Source organism: Rhineura floridana, chromosome 3, assembly GCF_030035675.1.
Source record: "Rhineura floridana isolate rRhiFlo1 chromosome 3, rRhiFlo1.hap2, whole genome shotgun sequence".
Lineage (NCBI taxonomy): Eukaryota > Metazoa > Chordata > Lepidosauria > Squamata > Rhineuridae > Rhineura > Rhineura floridana.
Window position 1 is genome coordinate 45,377,946 of NC_084482.1, and position 25,701 is coordinate 45,403,646.

Consider the following 25,701-nt stretch of genomic DNA (forward strand, 5'->3'; position numbering starts at 1 on the left):
AGAAAAATATCAATAATTTAAGATATGCAGACGATATCATACTCTTAACAGAAACCAGTAATGATTTGAAAAAAATGCTGATAAAAGTTAAAGAGGAAAGCACAAAAGCAGGACTACAGCTGAACATCAAGAAGACTAAAGTAATGACAAAAGAAGATTTATGTAATTTTAAAGTTGACAACGAGTGCATTGAACTTGTGAAGGATTATCAATACCTTGGCACAGTCATTAACCAAAATGGAGACAATTGTCAAGAAATCAGAAGAAGGCTAGGACTGGGGAGGGAAGATATGAGAGAACTAGAAAAGGTTCTCAAGTACAAAGATGTATCACTGAACACCAAAGTCAGGATCATTCAGACCATGGTATTCCCAATCTCTATGTATGGATGTGAAAGTTGGACAGTGAAAAAAGCAGATAAGAGAAAAATCCACTCATTTGAAATGTGGTGTTGGAGGAGAGCTTTGTGCATACCATGGAGTGCGAAAAAGACAAATAATTGGATGTTAGAACAAATTAAACCAGAACTACCACTAGAAGCTAAAATGATGAAACTGAGGTTATCCTACTTTGGACACATCATGAGAAGACATGATTCACTAGAAAACACAATAATGCTGGGAAAAACAGAAGGGAGTAGAGAAAGAGGAAGGCCAAACAAGAGATGGATTTGATGTGGCATACACCGCCATTAGAGCAAGGCCTGATGTACATGTCCGCCAAAGCTGCTGTTATCTCTGGCAGTGGCCATTTTGAAGGACAGAGAATGTGTAAAAAGTTGCCATTTAAGCTGTTTACCCGAAAGGGCTGATGTATTCACTTGTATGGGGGTGGCTGTATCTGATTGGCTCTCCTGTTGTTGCTAGGGCTATGTCGTTTGTAAAGCAATAAAAGGCTTGACCTAACAGCTGGGAGGGAGTTAGGGTGCTCCAGTGAAGCACTTCACTGAATAAACAACCTTAAAACAGGCTTCAGCTTCTTTATTGAGTCTCCCACAAAACAGAACCCATCGTAAATTCTATGACAGACTGATTCCATAAAGGAAGCCACAGACCTGAACTTAAAGATCTGAACAGGGTGGTCCACGACAGATGCTATTGGAGGTCGCTGATTCATAGGGTCATCATAAGTCGTAATTGACTTGAAGGCACGTAACAACAACTTTCTGAACTTCAGCTTTGGCCAACATAGACATATATTGTGCAACACACATACACACACAGAGAAAAGAAAGATAAACATTTAAAATTAAGACAAGTAGCAGGTAGAACTTTCCTGAGACTGAAGCAGAGGACAGCTTGGAGGTGGTAGCAAATAAATAGCCTGAGTAAGAAAGAGCAAAGTGACCCATGATGCATGGGAAAATGAAAGTTCCCCAGAATGTTCAGTAAATTCTACCCGAGACCTATCATGGCAAGGAATTTGAGCCAAAATATCCAATTAAGGCCCATCAATTATTATGTTATGTTTCTGATGGGACTCACAGTACTGAATTACTGCCAAGGCCTGTATCGTTTCCTCAGAATAGCAATCCAATCTAATAAATAAGCTCTTGGTTGACAAGTTATGACAGTATATAATCAATTTTAATCATTTAGTAATTAACTTACAGAGAGGAGTTTTATAATTATTTCTGCCATTTCCTTATTCTCATAGAACATTTTTACATATAACCATACATCAGTCCTAAATTGCTCTACTACAATATATGAGATCAGTTAAAATAAATTATAATAGCAAATAGGTGGTCAGGAAATAGCTATGGTCACTCCTGATTTTCCCTCTGTCAACATGATACAAATTTAGCTGTAGGAACCACTGCACTGAGCCAATTTATGCGATATTTTGCATTTCCTTTTACAAATATATTTAAATACAAAGTTACCCTATGATTTTCCGCATTGTCCATGGAAAAATAGGTTGGCATCCCAGTTATTGTGACTCCTACTGTCAAACCTTGAACAACCAGTACCATTATGAAACCTCTGTCAGTAATTTTCTGCAAAACAACAGATTATAATATTAGAATATGAATACAAAACATTGTGAAATGTCATTTTAATGTTCACAGGGATGGTGTGAGTTTTTGGCTATATATAGGTGTATCTGTATATAATCTCACATATTCAAGCTATGAAACTTTAAAGATTTTTGTATTTTTAATTCTTTTGAAAGATATTACAATAAAGGTTTGTTGAAAATTAAAAATAAATGAATAATTCTGTTTTTCTGGCTGACTAGGACTGCAAAACAGGGAGAAATTGGAAGACCACAATACATGACATATAAGTGATGGAGGATCCCCAAGCATCCTGGCCTCAAGCAATTTGGGCCCTTGAAAATGATGAAGGAAAAATGGATTTCTTTCCCTATATTCACACACAACAGGCATTAAAAGCAGGCCTGTGTGTAGGGAGAGCAGGCAATGGTCAAGTTCACCTTGCTGTAAATTCCTGAGCTCTTTCTGTGCCAAGTTTTTGCTCATGCATGACCGGCAGATCATTAATTTGGTATTGTTTTAAGCAAAATGCGTACAATCTTTTGATTAATATACTTTTTACTATTTGATCTTGGAATGCCGTTCCCGCCAAAGCGGGGGGGGGGTGTTTGCCGCCACCCCACCCTCTAGGGAGACTCGTGAGCATTCTTGAAGGGTTTGAAAAGTTGATCACGGGGGGCCTTTGGGCCAATCCGGGTAAGGGAGGAGCTCGACATATAAGCCAGCTCTTCCCTTGAATCGTGCCTTTTTTGCCTTGCGACTCCTGGCGCGTGGCTGAGAGGCTCTTGTGCTTTGGATCCGGCGTGTTTCGATTTCTCTTCTTGGAGCATCAGTTCCTGTGCTGTTCTTTTCCTCGTTCCTGCTCGCTGCGGGTGCTGCGCGATCAGCTGGGTGGCGCATTTGGCCCCGCTGCGTTTCCGTTGCCGGCGGCTGCCTGCCTTGGCTTGCTCCTCGGGGGGCTGCCGGCCTGTGGACCCTGGGTCACGTGAGTTGCGGTTACGACTGCTGCCTCTCCCCTCCCCTCCCCATTTTCCTATAAGTTGATTTGTTTGTTCCTTCCTTTGATAGGGTTGTCTTGATTTGTAAGCTTCTTGTGTGTCTGTTTGTTATAGCCTGTTAGCTATTTAACCCCCCAATTGTTAATTTATAAGGTTTTGTTCTGTTGTTTCTTTAATTTTGTGCACATGTTCTTGGATAGTCGCCCCCCCCTCTTTTTTCTTCTTCTTCTTCTTCTTGTATTATCTTGTTTAACTGGGCCTACTTGGGCGTTTGTTTTGCTTCTGCTTTGTTATTCCCCCCCCAAATTCCTCTTTTTTTCCCCCCAGTCCTTTTTCCTAATATAGTTCAGGTCTGTAGCATTGGGAGTGGTTGTGGGTTGTATCTTTTTTCCTTGGCCAATCAATATATGATTACAGTTTAGAATAATTAATAATAATAATCATAAGTTTATTGGTTTGATATAGTGAACTAAATTTGTTTTTGATCATAGTTAACTAGTTTGACTTATGGGCATGATTGGGTATTGAAATATTGATATTATTACTGCTACTTTTAATAATATACTAACGATAATTGTTGTTGCATTGTGTTGTGTCCATTGGGTATATATTGCTAGTGTCTGTTCCTCTTGTAAAGGGTTACTGCTATTCTTTTAACTTCTTTTCTCAAGTCATATTCAGTTTTATACAGTGCCACAGTGAATATGCCTCCCAGGAAGGTCAAGCAGAAGCGGGGTGTCACAGTTGTTAAAAAGCCGGAAAAACGCCCCGCTGTTCAGCATTGCCGTTCGGATGAAGAGGAAGACGTGAGAGTAGTTAGGGCGTTGGTCGCCAGGGTAGATGCTCTGGAGAGAGAGCGTGCAGCTCCAACTGACCCTGAGGCAGGCACAAGCGCATCTCTGAGAGGCGAGAGATCCAAGAGAATGGCATCAAAAGTGAATAAGGCTTCTTTCCTTTCTGACTTAGTCGCTCGCACTGATGCTTTGGAGAAGGCCTCGACCTCCGCTGCCCCTGTTGCGCTTCATGAGTCTCCATCAGTGCCTTCTGCCCTTCAGCTTGTGGCTTCATCTCCTGATTATCAATCATCGCCAGCAGTCATTTCCTCGATGACTTCCTTCCCCTCTGCTCCTCATCCAGAGTCCAGACAGGGGGCAGCTCCTCACGAGGTCCCAGGGGGGGTGACACCCACTGTGGTTGCACCCCCAGCTACACTGGCAGGTGAGCTTTCTGCACCACAGGCAGCTCTTCCCACACGTACACAGTCAGTTCCAGGACCCCAGCAGCAGATGGCTTATATGGGTGGGGTTTTGGTTCCCTTGCACCCCCAGCTTCCATGGCCAGCTGCAGCTGTGACGCCTTGGCAGCCTAATTATGCCTCTGAGGGGCAGGCTTCTATTCCTCTGCCCTTGCCATCTGGTGTTTATCCACAGGGTGACACTTCTTTACCTTTGGGTGATCACCTTTTGTTGGCCACAAAGGAGATTTGGCGTGGAGAGTATATTAATATATTTACTCTTCTATTCCGCGAGTCAGAGAGTCATAATAAGGAGGCTGCTGAATTTAAGGATAAGGAAGCAGCCAAAAAGAAAAAGGTAGATCGCATTTGGCCTAACTGGCTCAATGCTTATACAGTATATATGGGAGTAATCCTTCAGGCTTATCCATCTCATGCATTGTCCATGATTAAGTATCAGGACATTATTCATCGTGCGTTTAGGGAATTCTCAGGCACAGCTTGCCTTAGGTACGACGAGGATTTTAGACAAAGAGCGGCATTGGACCCAGCGCTATGCTGGGACATTGAACACCCGGGCCTATGGCTACGGTCCATGACCCCTGCAAGGCCCACATTGGGTGATAGAGCCAATGGTGGGCACGTATTAGTGCGTGTTCAGTATCAGGCCCCCAGTTCCGACAGGGGGCCGCAGTGGGTTCAATCCCACCAAGTCTGTTGGGGCTTTAACAGCTCTGGGCGTTGCGCTAGGCGACCTTGCAGGTTCAGACATGTGTGTGGGGTCTGTGGTGGAAACCACCCGTTTTTCCTGTTCGAAGGCTCACCAATCAAAACAAGGAACTGGCGATAATCCACAGCAAAAGAGGGCCCCGGCGGCGGCAGCAGCCCAATGCAAGGCCAGTAGCCCTATCAAACTCATTCCCCTAGCTAGATTGCTACGGCGTTATCCTGATAAACAGGATGCCGAATATTTACTTAAGGGTTTCTCCGAGGGTTTTCATATCCCTTAAGTGGGTCCGAGGGTTCCCACTTGCTCCCCTAATCAGAATTCTGTGAATGACATGGCTACGGTTGTTTGGGCCAAACTCCGCAAGGAAATAGAGGCAGATAGGATTTCAGGTCCTTTTCCCTTCCCACCTTTTCCAAATTTGAGGGTGTCTCCCCTTAGGATAGTCCCTAAAAAACAGCCAGGTGAGTATCGCCTGATTCATAATCTCTCCTTCCCTAAGGGAGATTCAGTTAATGATGGCATACCACAGGATATGGCTTCTGTGAAGTATACTTCATTTGATGAAGCTGTGAGAGTAGTGCACTCAGCTGGCAGGGGGGCCTTAATGGCAAAGTGCGACATAAAGTCTGCCTTTTGCCTCCTCCCTGTGCACCCGGCAGACGTGGATTTATTGGGTTTTAAGTTTCAGAGCCAGTATTATGTGGATAGAGCTATGCCCATGGGTTGTTCTATATCATGTGCAGCCTTTGAGGCATTTAGCTCTTTCTTGGAGTGGGCATTGATAGAGCGTACTCATTCCTCCCTCACTGCACATTATCTGGATGATTTTTTGTTTGTAGGCCCTGCAGGCCATCCACACTGTTCGCATTTAGTGGAGGCGTTTATACCGCTTTCAGAGGAGCTTGGTGTCCCCTTGGCACCTGAAAAGTCAGAGGGCCCCACTTCTTGCCTCACCTTTTTGGGCATCCAGCTAGACCCTGTTGCCAAGTCTTCTCGTTTACCTGCTGATAAATTGACCGCCCTGAGGACTCGACTTCAGGAGGCAGTGGCTCATAAAAAACTTACCCTCTTGCAACTTCAGGAGGTTGTGGGTCACTTGGTTTTTGCTTCCAGGGTGATCTCTCCTGGCAGAGCTTTCCTTAGGCGCCTTTGTGAGGCGATGAAAGGAATACGCTCCCGTTTTCATTATATTAGAGTGTCTTCCGGGATGAGGGAGGATTTATCCATGTGGCTCACTTTTCTGGAAGGTTATAATGGTTGTTCCTTCTGGAGAGACGAACTACTCTTAGAGGATGAATTACAGGTTCATTCCGATGCCACTGGGGGATCCAGTTTTGGAGTTATATTTAGATCTCAGTGGTGCGCAGAGATGTGGCCAGATTATTGGCAGGTGGAAGGCATTACCTCTGATCTAACATTCTTAGAATTTTTTCCCATAGTAGTGGCCATTCATGTTTGGACTACTGCCTTCCAGAATCGCACAGTTCGTTTCTGGTGCGATAATCAGGCCACAGTTTGGGTGGTCAACTCTCAATCTTCTAAGTCTCCGAGGGTTATGCGCCTTGTGCGTGCATTTGTTTTGCAGTGCTTAAAATTTAATATTCTGTTTGTTGCTCGGCATGTTCTGGGCCTCCAGAACAAAGTGGCTAATGCCATTTCCCAATTTCAGATGCAGCGATTTCGGGAGTTGGCCCCTGGAGCTGCACCCGATCCAGTACCGATACCGGCCTTCCTATGGACTCTTGGGAGATAGAAGTTGGGGCTGCCATTGCTTCAGCGCTTGCCCCTAGTACTCAAACGGCATATCAGCGTGGTTTTGACAAATTCCAAGCTTTTCGCAATTCATGTGCTCTGCCTGCTGATTGGCCCATTCCAGTATCGCAATTGTTGCAATTTATGGTTTTTCTTAAAGGACAGGGTAATGCTGTTAATACAATTGCTGGTATCCTGTCCGCCCTTGCCTTTGTTTCTAAGGCAAAAGGCATTTTGGAATATACTTCCGACTTCAGAGTCCGAAAGGTCTTAGAGGGCTGGTTGCGCTCCACTCCTAGAGCTTTGGACCATAGAAGGCCCATTACTCCTGATGTACTCTTGCAAATTCTTCCCTTATTCGTTACACTGTGTTCTTCTCATTATGAGTCACAGTTGTTCACTGCGGTGGCCTTAGTGGCCTTTTATGAGGCTTTTCGCCCTGGGGAAGTACTAGCTTTTTCTAAGATGGATAAGTCTTATAGAGCTTTATGCTTCACTGACTGTATCCTGGCCAATACTTCTGTGATGCTCCATTTGCGTTTTTCCAAGACTGACCAGAGGGGTTGTGGAAGAGGGGTGACCTTGCATTCTTGCACAGTCCCTGGACTTTGCCCTGTATCGGCGATGAGGGCCTTTCTTTCCGTAAGGCCTGCGGGCCAGCATTATCTCTTCATACATCTCAATGGATCCGCCCTTACACAGTTTCAATTTTGGGCCGTTGTTCGGCGGGCCTTGTTGGCCAGTGGGCAAGATGCAGGAGAGTATGGAATGCATTCTTTTCGGATTGGGGCGGCTACGGCCGCAGCCCTCGTGGGCTTGCGTACGGAAAGTATACAGGCAATTGCCCGTTGGCGTTCAGCTGCGTTTAAATCTTATATTCGTCCGTGATGCTAAGTTAACTTGTCTTTCATTTTTTCCAGGTGTTTGGAACCTCCCAGTTCCGGCAAGGATCCTCATGTGCGGGCATTCTATTTTGTTCTGGGCGCATAAGAGAGCTGCCTCTTCATCGGCTGGGACCCAGCTGCGGCTGTCCAGCTGTGCTTCACTTTCATGGATGACTAGGCGTGGCATGAAGTGGGCGGAGCTATTGCCCATAATATTTAGGGTTATGTCTACTCGTCAACAGCCCCATATCTTAGTTTTGCACTTGGGTGAGAATGACCTAGTGCAGCGTCCCACTGTGGACTTGCTATGTAAAGCCCGACAGGATCTTAGCTTGATTCATCGCACATATCCAGACCTCATTATTGTGTGGTCGGATATGCTGGAGCGTCGAGTCTGGAGGGGGGCCACCCGCCCCAATAGGATTGATAGATTGCGTCGTTGGGTCAACACAAAAGTTAGGCACTTGGTTCTGTCACTCGGGGGTGCATTTATTCCCCATCACAGAATTAAGTTTTCTTATTATGACCTTTATCGTGAGGATGGAGTACATCTTTCTGAGAAAGGTTGTGATTTTTTTTGGAGGATCTTCGGTTGGGTCTTAGGGCATTGTTTTCTTTGGGTTGAGGGGAACAAGCTTCGGCTGATCCCCTCTTGTGGCATGGTATTCAGGCAGGTGAGGAAAATGGGGTACAAATTAGGTGACTGAGGCATTGTATTAAAGGGCACTCACTAGGGAACTGCCAGTCAAGCGTGGCTGGTGGGGATCTTCGGGGTGCCCTTGTGTGACCAACTTGCGCATCAGGGTGAACGCCTGTACGGCAGGGCCGGGATGCAGAGGTTGTAAACACGTTATTGACTCTAATGGCAAAGTGGGATAATTTTACCCATATACTTTGCTAGGGAGTCCTGGTCTTTAAAGACTTACATGCCCAGGGAACAGGAGGGATAAAAAACCCTCACAGATAGGTATCCTCACCTGCCCAAAGGAGGTTTAAGTTTGATTGGAAGAATTGGCTTTTATTTATAATTGTTATATTTTTAAATAAATATAACATTATTCCATATCTGTGTCACAAGTCTTCTTTGGTGTGGTGGCAAAAGAGGTTTCTGGTCTCGTATGCTGAAGAGCAATGGCCTCAGCTAAGGGAAGTCTTCATAACAGAATCAAGGTAGAAAGGAAAATAAAATTTGAGCTTGATATTGATTTTTTTTTTTACAATAGCATGATGTGTATAATTTCACTTCATAATATAATATGCGTGTTCTCGAGGTGAGAGGTATTCTGAGGTGGGCTGCCTTCTTCATTCCTCTGTATTTGATGAGGAGTGGCTGATTCAGAATTACCCCTTTTCTTTACTGCGTTCCCTAATCACTCTTTATATTGTGTGGCTTTCAGATATAATATGGTGATTTAAAATTAATCTTTCCCTATAGCAGTGTAATTATAAGTGGAATTTCATATAGAACTTCCAGTCACTCTAAGGAGAACCAAACTTGGCCTTGCATCATGGTATCACTTAAAAGAACATGTTGTAATGTCCTAGAGATGTCCCTGGCCAGCTTGGCTGATCAGAAGCCATGATGGAATGGAATGTATGGAACAAAATAATCAGTAACGTATGACAGTAGAATACTGGTAATATCAGTCAAGGGGACAGATTGACATCAATCTCGGAAGACAAGACAATAGGATAGGAGGTATCTGTATACATGAATTCATTTTATTAAAGTTATCTGGTTGGTTGAAAATATTGCAAGAGGGAGGAACTGTTACATTATGTGGGGAAGAACTTAGAGGATTGGTTAATTACTGTCACATGCTGTAACTGTACTGTATAAAATATCTGTACACACAGTACCTCATTGCAGTCCTCTCCAGACTTTCTGGAGAACTGAAACTGCATATGCTTGTAAGAATAAAGGCCTACCTTTTTGCTTTAAGCCTGTGTCATTGATTACTTAAAGGACCCCCAGCAAAGATCCCACAGGAAAAATAAAAAATTCTCCATCATAAACTGTGCTTGATTTGGGGGCTTCACAAGCCCTGCAATGCAAACAAATTCCAAACTGTTTTGAATTGGAATATGTGCACAGAAAAACTGCACAGCTGCCTTGTCCATAACACTTCATTTTACAACATCAGCCTTCGGACTTTGCATATACTCACTTGAAAGAAAGACCTACTCCAGACATGGATGTTTTCAGTTACATTTAAATTGTGGAGATACAGATTGCTAATGATATTCATCATGACAGGTAAAGAATGCACCATGGTACGGTTGAAGGCAACTGTATAGATGTAACTCTGAAACAACAAAAGAATATCAGCTACAAATCTCAAGCTCTGTCATGCTTTCCCCCCAGCACTTTTCCTGTTGATGGAACAACATTAAGTCAGGACAGTCTAGGGGAAAGAAAATTATGGCTGGGCCATTAAAAATCCCTGTGAGCTTTGATCTTGCTACTGCTACTGCCACAGCTGATAAAGACCTGCTGCCCTGTCTCTCAGATGAACTCCCTCCCCAAATTCAGAACCTGCCTGGGAGCAGAATTCACTCCCCTCACCCAATTGTCTATTACAATCCCACTGCCCACACAGAATGAAGAGTTTAATATAACCTGCATTTCTTCTCACCTTGCCTGCATGAGATACATTTAATCCTCCATTGTGGGGGGCAACTGATGCATAATCACTGCCATTGAATATTTCTGTGTGTATATTCTGCTTCATAAGAGAGCTGATGATGTCATCTATGTCTGATCCTAGGTTAAGACAATTAAGAAAGTTGTCAGGTCAGTATCATAGACTGGGACTTTAACCCTTATCTGAAATAAATTTCATGATGAGTTCAAAGGTTGGAAGGACACTGGAACCCATGCACACACAAAAAAGAAAAGAAAAAGCACAAATGGGAAAACTCCCTCAATTACAAATAATATTCATGGATAGACAAAAAACCTTGTGGTTTAAGAACGTACCTATAGCCAACAGATATTTCTATCAAATGTTAAAAAGCAAGGAAATTGGGCAGCTATAGTGAATGCACCAGGGGAGCAGGAGACCTGGCTTCCTCTCTGAGATATTGGACTGCCCTACAAATTTGTCAAAATGCAAACACAACGTATTTCATAGTCCAATCCACTTCCTGTGTAGCTTGGAAGAATTTGGTAACATGTGCCTCTGAGCATATGGTGAGTGGTGGCAACACCTGCCATCTCCAAAGATGGAGAATTATATTTTTGTATGTTTGTTGGTGTTCTTCTTATTTTGCTTCTTTGCTGTGTTACTAATGTTTCTACAGAGATCTAATCTAGAAAATGTTTCCCTCATTATTCATCTTAGAAATCTGTGTCAAAATTATTTTTATTACTTTCAAAGCCTTTTTATTGGTCAATGTCATATGATGGTGAAGACAGCCTTTTGTGTTTCAAATTGGAGGTTATGTTCTATTTCTATTTTGGGTGCATTAACAGTTGAATCTGAAACTGCAGTTGGATGTAAAATCAGACGGATTACATTATGTTGCTCCTTCAGCAATGATTCTAGCTGTTGGAAAAAAGAGGATGCACGTTTTCAACCTGCTATGTTTAAACCACTTCATTTAAGGCAAGGTGAGCATGGTCAATTAAAAACATACAGCACACCTAGAATCACCTCCCACTGTTTTATCTTGTGCAAATTGAGACACTCCTGATGTCCACTGGAGACTATTTTGCAGAATAGTCAGTGCCACTATTCCACAATTATTTTGGGAGTTATTTTAGTGTAAATTTTGCAAAGTGTTGCTGTACTTCACACATTCACAGAAATAGAAACAAAAGAAAATGATTTCCTATAGGAAACGTCACTAAAATTGCAAAGTGAATCAGACATATTTAAAGTGACCATCTGAGCTATATCAACTGTCTTAATAATGTTGCTTCCTCCCTGCTAAAACAAGATCAGCACAGTACATGTCTTCTTTCTATTATCTGGGCTGATTGCAGGTGTTGCCACCACTCATCATATGCTCAGAGGCACATCTTAACAAATTCTTCCAAGCTACACAGGAAGTGGATTGGACTGTGAAAGACCAATCCAAATTGTGTTTGCATTTTGACACATTTGTAGGGCAGTCCAATATCTCAGAGAGGAGGTCAGGTCTCCTGCTCCCCTGGTGCATTCACTATAGCTGCCCAATTTCCCTGCTTTTTATAGAAATGTCTGTGGACTACAGGTACATTTGTAAACCGCAAGGTTTTTTTGTCTATTAGTGAATTTCTCTGCTTTTTAATCCGGGAGGTAAGAAATGGGATTCTGTGCAAGTTTGTTGAGTATGGACTGATCATTTGCATGCCTATCGAGTTCAGTGGGATTTACTCCCCTAAAATCATGCTTTGGATAGGTGAAACTGACCACAGGGGATGGAGAGGGAAAGAGGATGAGGAGAAGGGAGGGGAGGAAGGGCAGAGGGGAGGAGGGGGATGGGAGCAGGAAGGAGGGGGAGGGGAAGAGAAGGACATGTTTGATCATTTGGATGCTTATTGAGTTCAATGGGATTTACTCTCATGAAATCATGCTTAGGGTAGGTAAAACTGACTAGGGGGAGGGAGGGCTGGTGGACAGGGGAAGAGGAAGAAGGAAGCAGAGAGGGGAGGAGGAAGGGAGAGGAGAGGGGGAGGGGAAAGGTAGGTCTGATCATTTGCATGCTTATTGAGTTCAAAGGGATTTACTCCTATGCAATCATGGTTAGGATAGGTAAAAGTGACCATGGAGGAGGGGGAGAGGGAAGGAGGAGGAGCAGATTATAGGGGGGCAAAGGAAGGGGGAGGGCAGGTTTGATCATTTGCATGCTTATAGAGTTTAGTGGTATTTACTCCCATGCAATCATGCTTAAGATAAGTAAAACTGACCATGGGGATAAAGAAGGGGAGGGAGAGGGGGAAGGGGAAGGAGCTGATTGGAAGGGGATGGGAATGGGGAGGGAGGGGCAAAGGAAGGGGAGGGAAGGGGGAAGAGAGAGGGGATGGGAGGGAGAAGAAGGGAAAGTGGGTTTGATCATTTGTATACTTTTTTAGTTCAGTGGAATTTATTTCTGTGCAATCATGTTTGAAAATGGAAATGGACTGTGTTCAAGTCGATCCCGACTTATGGCGACCCTATGAATAGGGTTTTCATGGTAAGCGGTATTCAGAGGTGGTTTTACATTGCCTTCCTCTGAGGCTGAGAGGCAGTGACAGGCCCCAGGTGACCCAGTGAACTTCATGTGAGGGGGTTTGAACTCTGGTCTCCCAGGTGGCAGTCCAACACTGACCTGGGGGAGGGGCAGGTAGGGGAGGAGGAGGGGAAGGGGAGGAGATTGGGTGAGTGGGCACTGGACAGAGGGGAAGCCCCTTTTCTTTCCAAAAGGAAAACATTGTGAACAGTATCATTGCTTGTTAGTGTTTCCCCCACCGTTTATTGTACAGCAGGCACATGTAGCCTCCCACACAAATTTAAACCAAAGCTGTCACTGGCCACAGCCACACCAGGCCTCTATTTCTCTTTGGACAGTCATGGCTTCTCTCAAAAAATCCTGGGAAGTGTAGTTATTGAAGGATGCTGAGAGTTGCTAGGAGATGCCCTGTTCCTCTCACAGACTTTCAATCAGAGCAGCTGACTGTTAAACCACTCTGCCCACTGGAGCTCTGACAGTGGAATAGGAGTCTCCTCTCAACACCCTTGACAAACTACACTTCCCAGGATTTTGGGAGGGAAGCCATGACTGTCTCACGTGAAATCAAAATCTGGTGTGGCATGGTCCCCTGATTAGCCAAGCAAAGCAGCTGTGAGTCTGGCTTTTAGAACACTGACAGTTGGTTCTTACTGAGCATGCACGACACTATCATTCCATTCAATGCAAAATTTCTTAAATTAATTAAAAATCAGCCAGGCACTTTTTAAACAGCAGAAGATGAAGGTCAGAGTATGGGGCAAGGTCAGTAATAGGATTCCAGGTACTCTGTGAACATGGCTGATTTTTAATGAATTTCAACAGATTATGGGAACTCTGAGAGAAAAAAGTCCAAAAGGGCTCTGGGGTTTTTTTTCTCTCATTTTAGACTTTGAACTCTCGATTCTCTCTGACTGTTTTGTGTATCGCAATGAAAATTTAGAGGATTGTTAAGCAAGCGTTTCTGAGTTCAGGACTATAAATTTTGTTTTGAAATGAGCTTATAGGAAGCATCAGAATGGCATGGGGTATTTCCAATTTAACATTGTGGAATGTGAAAAATCCACTCTGGCTATAGTATACAGCCACTCTCGTGGCTGTATAATTTTAAAAAGAGAACAGGAGCAGGAGATGAGTAGGCGAAAAAAACAGCAACAATTAGCCTGAAAAAAGAAGGTCCATAACATTAAGAAAGAAAACATTAATCAACATAATATTCAATCATAGAAAGAAAACTGCAGCTGATCCCCCCCAAATGGTGGGATTTGATGGACTAGCATCCAGGAGAAATTTATTTCAGGTAAGGACCAAAGTCCCTCCTCTCTGGATGATAGTCCATCAAGTGGGATGTACCAAAGTAGCCTACAATTAGGGAGAGATAACAATGGGTTGGCTGCTCATCCACATGCTGCAGTACACATTGGCCAAAGGCAGCATCAGCCGAGCCATAAGGATCTTGTAGTGACTAGTAAAGGTATTTGGCAAGGCCCAAGTAGCTGTCCTGCAAATCTTCAAGATGGGAACATTCACCAAGAATGCAGCTGTGGTCGCCGCTGACCTCGCAGTGATATTCTCAAGAACAGGTAAATTCAAGGTGGCCTAAGCTAACGATGCAAGCTTGCAACCAGCAGGATAAGGTGGAAGTAGAAACTTTTCTTCTCAGGGAACAGAAAAGATATAAAGAGATAATCCTTCGTGTGGTTAATACAGACCTTCAGGCCCCTCTAGATGTTGAGAGAGTGCCATGCCTTCTTGTAAGGGTGGACGTGGTTTGGACAAAAGGAAGGCAAAATTAATTCCTGCTGAATATGAAAAGACAAATTCACTTTGGGCACAAATGATGGATCTGTGTGCAGAATGACACTATTGTTGTGAAATATACAAAGATGTTTTGCCACAGATAACGCATTCAAGTCTGAACTTCACTGAGCCAAAGTGATGGCCACCAAGAAGGGACTTCAAGGGAATGTATCTCAAGAGAGACCATTCACAATGGTTCAAAAGGTGGTCACTGAAGAGCAATCAAGACCTTATGTAGACTCCAGGAAGAAAATATTGCACCTCTGGAGGACAGTATGCCAACACACCTTTCAGGAAGCACTTGACCAGAGGGTGAGAACCAACAGACTATGATGAACGAAGGGAAAGGACAGATGATAAAGCAGGAACCTGTTTTTCTTAAGCCCCACATGGAACCCTTCTTGGAGAAAACTCCAGATATGTGGTATCCTGGCCTTTGAAGTTGAAGTTGCTTTTGGGAGGACCAGGATGCAAAACTTTTCCAGTTGGACAAATGAAGGCCAAGATGGTGTCTATGACATCTCCAGATAGTCCTACCTTCCTCATATGGCACCACTCAAGCACCAAATTGTCAATCTCAGCCAGGTAAGATCTGGATTCCACATGGGCCCTTGAGTCAGAAGATCCATTTGAGGAGGAAGTTTTTGCAGAGCAGCTATTGGCAGTCTGAGCATCTCCAAGAACACTGAGCTGAGTGGCCAAAACAGGACTATGAAGACCAGTTTGGACCATTCCTCCTGAATCTTCTTCATGGTACAAGTTATGAGAGCTGTTGAGGGCAAGGCATACAGGAGTCCCAGAGGCCAAGAGACTGACAATACATTCATCTCTTCCACTTGGGCTGAAGGATAACAGACACAGAACTGAGGAATCTGCCAATTAGTGAACAGATGCTGAGTACCTGCATCTTCACAAACACTATCAGATGGAGCATCCACTCACCTGGGGAGACTTGCTATTGACTCAGCCAGTCCACAGTTGTACTCAGCTTGCTGTTGAGATGTTTGGACAGGATCAATTCCAGATGGACCTGAGCCCTTGAGAACAGGCAAGCATCCTCATCCTGAAGACTCCTTGAGTATGTGTCTGTCCCTCTCCCCCAGTTCATTTATATAGACTTTTACAATTGTGTTGTCCATATGAAGGAGGACATGGAAAAGTCTGAATCTTGGAATGAAGTGTTGGATGGCCAATCTGGCTACCCTGAGCTCTAGTCAAGTGATACTGTGCTGGCCTCTAAATTGGACCACTGACCCTGTACATTCTCTGATGCACAGAGGGCCTACCAGCTGTGAAGACTTGCATCTGTGGTGATCACAATTTGTTTGGGTTCTCAGAAGGGAAGCCCATTCTGCTGGTTGGACAGTGAACTCCTCAAATGAAGACTCTGGGAGCCAGAAGAAGACGTAGCATGTGAGGCCTGGTGCACATGATATCCTGTTGGTACAGAAGCAGGAACAATTGTACAGCACAAGTATGATGGCATGCCCATGGTACAATCTGAATTGTAGAAATAAACAGACCCAGAGCCTTAGATCTGAAGCGGAAGAAACCAGTTATAGTGGTCTCCCTGATGGCCTCTATCCATTCTAAATGTACTGCCTTCAAGTCGATTCTGACTTATGGCAACCCTATGAATAGGGTTTTCATGAGGCTGAGAGGCAGTGACTGGCCCAAGGTCACCCAGTGAGCTTCATGGCTATGTGGGGATTCGAACCTTGGTCTCCCAGGTCATAGTACAACACCTTAACCACTACACCACACTGGCTCTCTCTATCCATTCTAGAGAAAGAGAAATCAAGAGAGTTGTAGTTGTCTAAGGTCGCACCAGATGCTGAAGCCGCTGAGAAGAAATCAGGTAGCTCTTGATCTCATTAACTAGAAAACCATGAGAGGCCAGAGTCTGCAGGGTGAGATGAATGTCCCGCAATGACAGGGGAGCAAATCAAGTTGTCTAGGTAGGAATAAATATGAACACTCTGCAGGAGAAGATGCACCATCAGGGTGACCATGATCTTCGTAAAAATCCTCAGAACTCATGACAGACCAAAGGACATTGCCTAATACTGAAAATGATCAAGTCCATCAGTAAAATAAAGATATCTCCTGTACTGGCAGCGGATCAGAACATGTAGATAAGCTTCTTTCAGGTCAATCCAAGCAAGGAAGTCCAGAGGCTGCAGGGCTTCACTGCTGATCAGAAGGGACTGCATCCTGAATTTTCAGTAAGACATGAACTGGTTTAATAACCTTAGGTTCAAAATGGCCCTCCAAGACTTGTTGTGCTTTCAGATGATAAAAAGGGACCTTTGGTCTTACCGTGAAATGGTCTTCTACATGTATGTAAAGATTATCTCAGGTGAGATTTGAGCTCCACCTTGTGGTTGAAGGCAGAATAACATGCTGTTTGATTTTTGCAAAGTCATCTAGACCCTCCCTACGTAGAGAGTTCAGTTCCTTTATGGCAAGCCAAGGCAAGAACAAAGTAACAGCGAAAACACAAACAACAAATACTGCACTTTCTGCTCATAAACACAACATGCAATGATAGGATAGTTAGATGAACTCAACAAAGAGGAAGTTAGACCAACACAGTATAGGGAAAGGTCCTGAGATCATCTTTACATGTATGTAGAAGACTGTTTCACAGTAAGACCAAAGGTCCCTTCACCCATGCATGTAAGATGATCTCAGGTGGGACATGCCACAGCTGGTCCATGTAGGGAGGCTAATTAGACTTGTGTAGGAATAGAGTACTTAGCGATCTGGCAGGATATGATGTAGTACCCATCTCCCAGAGGCTGCCTCAGCCAAGGCATAGGTGTTGATCTTACAGTGCTTGCTTAATGTATTTGGCGATGCCAATGTGGCAGTCCTGCACACTTCCAGCAGGGATGCATGAATCGAAAAGGCCACTGAGGTGGCCACAGTTCTGGTGGAGTGCACTAGAATTTTTGATGGAGGTGTCAGATTTAGAGAGTGGTAAGCCAAGTCTATACATGCCCCGATCCATCTTGTTAAAGTGGTAGTAGACATCTTCCCCAAAGAAGAGGGGTGGAACAAAACAAATAGGGCAACAGGTGGACTTGGTCCAAGTGATGTATACCTTGAGGACTCTTCTCATGCCAAGAAAATACCATGCCTTCTCCTTGGGGTGAACTGAAGAAGGACAGAATGAAGGTAGGATAAGTTCCTGCTGGTAGTGAAATGAAGACAGGATTTTAGGTCAGAATGATAGAACTATCCGGAGTACCACTCTGGTCTTATGAAAAGTGCAAAAGGGTTTGTCCACTGACAGTGCATTGAGCTTGGATACCCTCCTAGCAGAGGTGACAGCCACCAGGAACAACACTTTAAGCAAGAGGAGGCAGAGCAAAACTGAGTTTAGAGGTTCGAAAGGGGGCATTGTAATGTTAAGACCTTAAGCAAATCCCAAGAAGGGAACCTGTGCTGAGTAGGGGCTGCAGACAGCATGGCTCCCCTCAAAAAGCACTTGAGAAAGGGGTGTATCCCCAATGGCTTGTCCTGACATTTAGAGAGGTTGGAGGATAGGCTGATGCATGATGCCGAAGGGTGTTGAGGTCTGAGTCCCAAGAAATGCCATCCTGAAGAAATGACAAGACTTCCTTGACATATGCTTTCAATGTGCTATCCTTTTCTTAGCACACCATGAAGAAAACACTTCCCATGTGCTTTCGTATAGTTGAAGTATGGACAACTAACAAAACGCCATCATGGTATTGATAACTTCAGGAAAGAGATCCACCTTTAGCAGTCTCTTCCTCTCAATAGCCACATATGAAGGTCTAGCCATGCTGGATCTGGATGAAGAAGCCAGTCCTGAGAGAGAAGGTCCCTTCTGTGAGGCAATCTCCATGTGTGATTGCAGATCCAGGATTTCTGAAAACCAGGGCCTCCGAGGCCAAAATGGAGCTACCAGTAAGATTGCTGCCCTCTCTTCCCTGAGATTCTGGAGTACCCTGGATAATGGGGGGATCGGTGGGAAGGCATACAAGAGACCCCTGGGCCAAGGCGATACAACAACATCCACTGCTTCCACTGACAGATCAATGTACCTGAAGAAAAACCTCTTGACCTGGGTGTTCTGCTGTGAGGCAAACAGGTCTACGTGGGCAAGTGGTGTATGATGGTCTGGAACATCAGAGGGTGGAGTTTCCATTCCCTTTGTTGAACCTGTGCACGACTGAGCCAGTCTGCCTGAATGTTGCACTCCCCTTTCAGATGTTCCACCATAAGTGAAACTAAATGGGTTTCGGCCCAGTTGAGCAGCTCGGAGGCCTCCAGCTGTAGTCACATTGACCATATGCCCCCTAGGCAGTCATGCTGTCAGTCCTCTCCAAGACTGCACGCAGGCATTTGGAATGGGCAAAGAACTAAAGTGCCAGGTGAATCGCTTATAGTTCCAGGAGACTGATGGGGATAAGGGTCTCCTCTGGAGACCACACCACTTGCGCTATACTCCTGTTGCAAATGGTCCCCCAGCTTGATAGGCTGCCATCTGAAGTCACCAATGTTTGGGGAGGATCCTGTATGGGTACCCCTCTGTGTAAGTTGCCTTTCTGTAGCCACCACAGTAGGAAATTGTGGACTGTAGGTGGAACGGATACCTGTACATGACATCTTGTAGAAATCTTGCAGTGCCCCCTATAGGGGGCAAGATTGGTGTCATGCCCATGGAGTTATTTGGAAGGTCGAAACCATGAGTCCTAAGACTGCTGCCGGTGACCTAAGATCTGCTTGCAAGAAACAACATGACTCTAGTGCTTGCCTGTGCTCTTGCACACAAACCTTGAGTAGTAAAAGGTGCCAGTGAGGGTGGTGCCGGGGACCTAGTACTGGCCATAGTCTCCCTGCCCACTGCTTCATTTGATGTCAAGTCACACACACACCCATTCAAGTGGTGATGGGGGCTGGCTGCAGCCTCTGACTGTGTTAAACTTTGAGCATCAGAGGCTGGGGATGGCAGTGTCTGTTGCAGAAGCTTCCATTTTCTGGTGGGGGTCAGCAGTCTTTTCCTTGGCTTTCTCCATGGCCTTGGAGCGAGAGTGTGCTTAACTGATCAAGCAGGTCAATGGGTGCTTCCAGAGAGCTTTCCTCATCTCTGGGAATAAAGCTGTTTTTGTGGGGGGGGGGGAATGAGGAGGTAAATGAGGAAAACCAGGAGAGCTGAAGCTGAAGACAAACAAAATGTTAAAGGAAGTCAGAAGGGTGATGTGGAGGCAGAGAACACTGGATGCTGAACTAAAATGGGTGATTGAAGGGTGGGAAGGCGAGCCCGGCAGCACTGAATTAAGCAGGCCAAAGGAAGGGTGAGGGTGCAAATCAGGTTGAGGCCACTTAAGCAGAGGGAAACAGGGGTCTAACTGAGGGGGAAGGCTGCAAAGCAATCCAGAGAAAAAGCGGGCTTTTAAAAAAAAACAAGAAAAAATGAAGAACAAAGGAAGGACACACAACAAGTAACTCAATGGAGTTAAAGAACACACAAAGATACAGGCCTGAATCCTAGGAAGGAACAGAGAGTGCTGAGACAACCACTTTGGTGAAGAGAATAAAGAACTGGCCTATCTACATAAGGAGGGACTAGATGACTTTGCAAAAAAATCAAACAGCGTGTTATTCTGCATTCATCCACAAGGTGGAGCTCAAGTGCCACCTGGGATCATCTTACATGCAGGAGAGAAAGATGGAGTAAACCCCTGACAAGCAGCCAGAGGGCTATATACCGTTTTGATAGCCTGTAGTTGTAAAAGATTTGCAGAAAGATGCTTCCTTCTTCACCCTTTCCAACCAGCAGAACTACAATAAGGCTACTTTTATTTTACTTATTTATTTATTAAATTTATATCCCACCCTTCCTCCCAGTAGGAGCCCAGGGTGGCAAACAAAAACACTATAAAACATCATAAAAACAGACATTAAAATATATTAAAACAAAATGTCTTTAAAACATTTTGTAAAAAAAGCTTTAAAAACGTATTAAAAAGCAATTTGTTGTTGTTATGTGCCTTCAAGTCGACTATGACTTATGGCGACCCTATGAATCAACGACCTCCAAGAGCATCTGTCATGAACCACCCTGTTCAGATCTTGTAAGTTCAGGTCTGTGGCTTCCTTTATGGAATCAATCCATCTCTTGTTTGGCCTTCCGCTTTTTCTACTCCCTTCTGTTTTTCCAGGCATTATTGTGTTTTCTAGTGAATCGTGTCTTCTCATTATGTGTCCAAATAATGATAACCTCAGTTTCATTCACCATCTCACCAATATCCCATCTCACCAAGTCGGTTCAGAAGGACACCACGGTCAATAGTATCAAAAGTCACCAAGAGATCAAGTAAGAACAACAGGGTCGCATTCCCCCTGTCCTTCTACGGATAAAGATAATCTTTTGGTCTTCCATTATTCAGATATCAAACTATTTAAAATCTGTTCCGCTAAGGGGACCAAATGCAATGCTAAAAACATGTTCTTTAATTCATTTGTGAATGAAGGGGAGGGGAACTAAACCAGACTTGTTGGAGGGCTGCTATTTCCATCTGCCTTCTGCCAGTATTCATTGCACTGATTATTCTTAAACCTCAGTAGACTTTCAGTTTATTCCCACTGTACATCATATGATTAGTAAATGGAAATGCCAAAAGTTCAAATGAATAAAAGCAAAGAAATTGAAATGTAATTATTCATTTCTTACCAGTGAAGTTTTGAATAAGGAGACTGGTTTTGTATTTATGATGAGTTTCATTTGGTTTAAGAAAATACAAATCTGGAGAGAATGTAATAGGGACCACTGCATTTTTGAAGTATTGTTGATACATATTAAACATATAAATCTCAACACCAAGAAACACTGTGAATAGCAAGATCCTGAAATAAAAAGAAAGTTAAGTATATGTCAAGCTGGTGCAAACTGCTGTAAATAATTCTGACCTTTAGAACAGGGGTAGGTTGGTATCAGTCTTCCATAGTCTTTTATTTAACAGAATTTGTATATCACTTAATTGTAAAAAAAATATTAAGCGGTTTTGCTTTGTTTTACTAGAAACCCAACAGTCTACCAATCTGTATTAAATTTACTAAACACAAGCACATATTCAAGATATTTTAAGACGTAATTGACCTGTATTAAGTAATCCTGAGTATGGACTCTTCCACAAGAACAAAGGAAGGCCCTGCTAGATCAGAACAAGATCCACATGGTCAAGCATACTTTGCAAGAATTCCCTCAAACTGTATACTAAGCGATCCACTGGAAATTGGCTGCATTCTGTCTTCTACCCATACTTGTTTTGAATAACAGGTCATTAAAGAACTATTTCATTCATCTCCATACTAATAGTACAAGCCTGTAAACAGCTGCACTGAGACAGCAGTCCACGTGATCTTGTATTGTGTTTCAATTATATATGGCACTTTAGCCACTCTCAAAGCAAGAACTGCCTGTCCCTTTCCAAAGATATAATGAAATTGAGACAATCACTTGTTTTTCTTCAGTGGATCCCTCTCTTTTATTTGGATTGTTAGAATATGATGCAGAATTGTGTTCCCCAAAGATCATGTGTTAAGCCTGAGATGGCTTGCAGCCAAATATGAGAATTGATTACACAATTTAACAAGACTGTTTCCTTGTGAATGCTCTATCATGTGTACAGATTGCAATTCACCACTTAGTGGAACTTCTTTTTAAACATTTTTTCAGGATGTGACTAGTTACTATCAAGGCACACATAAAAGTATTCACACTGAAATTGCTGTGGGAGAAATCATCTGATGTAATATGACTGAATAAACTGACTTATGAATATATTAAATTTTGTAAAAAAAATTGTAAAAAAATTGAAGAACCTTAGTGTTACTAGATTACAGATTTTAAAGCTTGTTTACAACACTGAAAAACAAGCAAGTAATTCATTTTCCCATGGGTACACTATCTGTACATACAGAGATGGCTCAAAAGAGTCCCATCTATCTCCTGGCTTCTCCTTATCATGCTGATGCATTATTGGGATTGGGAGATATGCATATGTCTCCCTTATCTTTCCCCAGAGCTCTCTCTTTTCTTGATGCTAGTTATTTGAGCTCCATACGTAACTTACACTGGAGATTAGGGAAGACTGCACAGACCTTCCATTCTCCACAGTGATGTAGTGTCTGCTTGCATGTGTGCAGAAGCAGCACGGAGGAGACTGTAAACAAATTCCTACACACACACATAAATGTTGTGCCCACAACAACTGGATCATGCCCCTGAATATGAAATATACCCAAATCAATCTGCTATTAAAAGAACTAAAAATACTCTTCCTTAACTAATAATATGCAGAAAATTCCAGCTTGCCCCTAAACCACCTGGGCTTTTTGGTGAGGATGAATCCACATTTTGAGCTTCTGGACATCAAAGTATCACACCATCATTATCCTCAAATGAGAAAGTCTTACACTTCTGAAAGATTATATGTGACCATTTTGTAAAGATCTGCACTTCTTATTTTTTCCGTATGTCCAAATTGATTGTTCATTGACCAATCAAGCCATACACATTACATAATAAAAACAATAAGATAACACCAAAATAAGTGCATACAAAACACATTAACTAATAATATCTAATTTCATTACAAAGACTCAATGGGTTAATGTATATTAAAACAATTAACGACTTTTGCTTCCCTAGAGACAATCTGACAAATTTGGCTGTTCGATATGACGTGTGGTAATCTGTAGCAGTCAACAGGAATAGAATTATACTTAGAGGGGAATTGTTACTGATTCCTACAGTTAAGGGCTCAAGTTCTCGCATCCTCAAATCTAAACAGAAGGAGTATTCTGTTAAAAAGTGTACCAGGTTTTCTATCTTCAGGCATCCAGCTGAACAATATCTAGCCACATTATACTGAGCCCCAAAATGTCTCTTCAGTTGTAAGGAATTCAGTCTGCATTTAGTCAGGAGCCATCTCAACTCATGTGAGCAAATAAGAGACAAATATGGAAGCACCTTTCCAGGAAGGGAGACAAAGGATTATACTGGAGAGGCACCACATACTGAGTCAGAGCTTGGAAGTAACTAGTTACAAGTAACGAATTACTTGTAATTCATTACTTTTTTGAGTAAGGAGTGGGTAATTCCTTTACATTTTGATTGTAATAGAACTAGGAGTAATTTTACTACTTTTGTGGAGTAATTGTAATGTTTCCAGAATTACTTTTGGGCATTACTTGGGGGGGAGCAGGGGAAGTCTTCTGCTCCTCTGATTTGTGGATGAAAATTATGTGCCTCAAACTGGGCTTCTGTGCAGTGCCTCTCTTTCCTCATGCTCTGTGGGTGGGTAGGAGGCGACAAGGGAGGAGGCAGAGAGATGGGGTGGAGTGGAAAAAACATTTTTTTAAAAAAACGGTTAGTGATGGTGAAGAATGGAGTGGAGGGGAAAGGATCCGGAGGTCAAGAACATGGATAAAGGAGGAGAAGGAGGCAGCAGCAGAATGGAGATAAAGAACTGTGGAGGTGAAAGATGACGTGTGAGTGAGTGAGTGAGTGAGTGAGTGAGAGAGAGAGAAAGAGAGAATATTGTGCTTGCACTTGGCACACAAAGTGGCCTCCACCACCCTCTCTGGCTACTGTGCTGCATTTGCAGTATTTTAACTTTTTTGCATCTCAGGGGAAAATGTTTGCTTGAGTGAGTGTCCCTTAGGTGGTGGCAGGGCAGGGTCTGGGAGGTGGTTAAGTGAGAGAGATTATGCTTGCTGGCTGAGTGGGAGGGGTTGCACTTTGTTTGACGTGCTAAGATCTGAGTAGTGGCCTCTGCCTCCCTCCCCACCACCCTTACCAGCGGAGAGACCACCATTGCTATCTTATGAATAAAAATAATTATTCTACTATCTCTGTATGTGTTTGTTTATTTTTAATGTTGTTTTAGGCTACTTATATGTGCAGCAGCCAAGGTTAGCACCTTGTAGGCGGTTTTTTTTAAGTAACTGAAATGTAATTGTAGTGATTACTTTGGAGGAACTGTAAAGTAATCAGTTACTTTCAGAGCAATTGTAATTGTAACAGTAATTACTACTTTTTTGGGCCATGTAACTGTAACTGTAATTTATTACTTTTTAAAAGTAATCTTCCAAGCTCTGCACTGAGTGCTGTAGTGGTCTGAAAATCAGTTATCTAAAGACCTCCCCTTGGTCATCATAGCTCCTCATAACTACGTGGGCTAACAAAAAGCACAACAATGAAATAAGTGTGCACATCATACTTGTCCAAGAATCGCTTCCCATGTCCTCATATGCCAATAAAACCAGATGTGGAGCCAGCTGAAAATCTATCCAGAGCTTGGAAAAGTTACTTTTTTGAACTACAACTCCCATCAGCCCAATCCAGTGGCCATCCTGGCTGGGGCTGATGGGAGGTGTAGTTCAAAAAAAGTAACTTTTCCAAGCTTTGAATCTATCTTAAGCAAAAAGGCCATGGCTGCTTTCTGGGCAAGCATCCGCATTCAATAACAAGCTGTCTCTAATTGGGCAACTGCCTTAATGGTAAATCTAGGTACTCTCAAAACTTTGGATAAGAACTTATGTTGTACTGATTCCAACACTGTAATGCCTGATTGGGCCCACACAGGTGCCCAGTACAGCATCTAGGGAAGTTGTTTGCCCTTATAAAGCTGTAACAAAGAAGTCACCATCATCCCACCTGGTCCAACCAAAAAGTGGAAAATAGCATTAGCAGTTACATGGTTTATCAAAGAGTATGCAGAACATTATACCCAAATATTTAAAAATATGAACTTCCTTACACATCTGGCTATCCAATTGCCATAGATATTTCTTCCTTCTCTCCCCAAAAACTAAGCTCTTTGTTTTGGCATAGTTAACTTGTAGTGATTTCCTGACACAATAAGATCCTAAAGCCCTTAGAAGTCTCCACATCCCCACCTGAATATTTGACAGAGATACTCATATCCCTTATACGAAGGAGAACTCTGAACTAGAGAGGAAGGAGACTATATCATTGAGATACAGGTTAAATAAAAGAGGTGCTAACAAGCACCCTGACACACTCCCTTTATCACAGCAATAGGATCCCAGAGGTTCCCACCTGAGAT

General features: G+C 43.2%; 1 protein-coding gene across 8 annotated transcripts in view; it reads right to left on the reverse strand.

Annotated features, from left to right (window-relative positions):
* The window catches only part of LOC133379761 (cholesterol transporter ABCA5-like), a 139,649-nt gene that overhangs the window by 61,784 nt on the left and 52,164 nt on the right, over nt 1-25,701 (reverse strand). For 7 of the 8 annotated variants that reach the window (XM_061615637.1, XM_061615635.1, XM_061615636.1 and 4 more), the window contains 4 exons: nt 21,300-21,472; nt 10,234-10,361; nt 9,766-9,903; nt 1,886-1,999 (listed from right to left, as the gene is read on the reverse strand). The exons of the other annotated variant lie outside the window; for it this stretch is intronic. In XM_061615637.1, the coding sequence (XP_061471621.1) occupies nt 1,886-1,999; nt 9,766-9,903; nt 10,234-10,361; nt 21,300-21,472 (553 nt within the window). The remainder of the gene's footprint in view (nt 1-1,885; nt 2,000-9,765; nt 9,904-10,233; nt 10,362-21,299; nt 21,473-25,701) is intronic. 8 annotated transcript variants of the gene reach the window in all.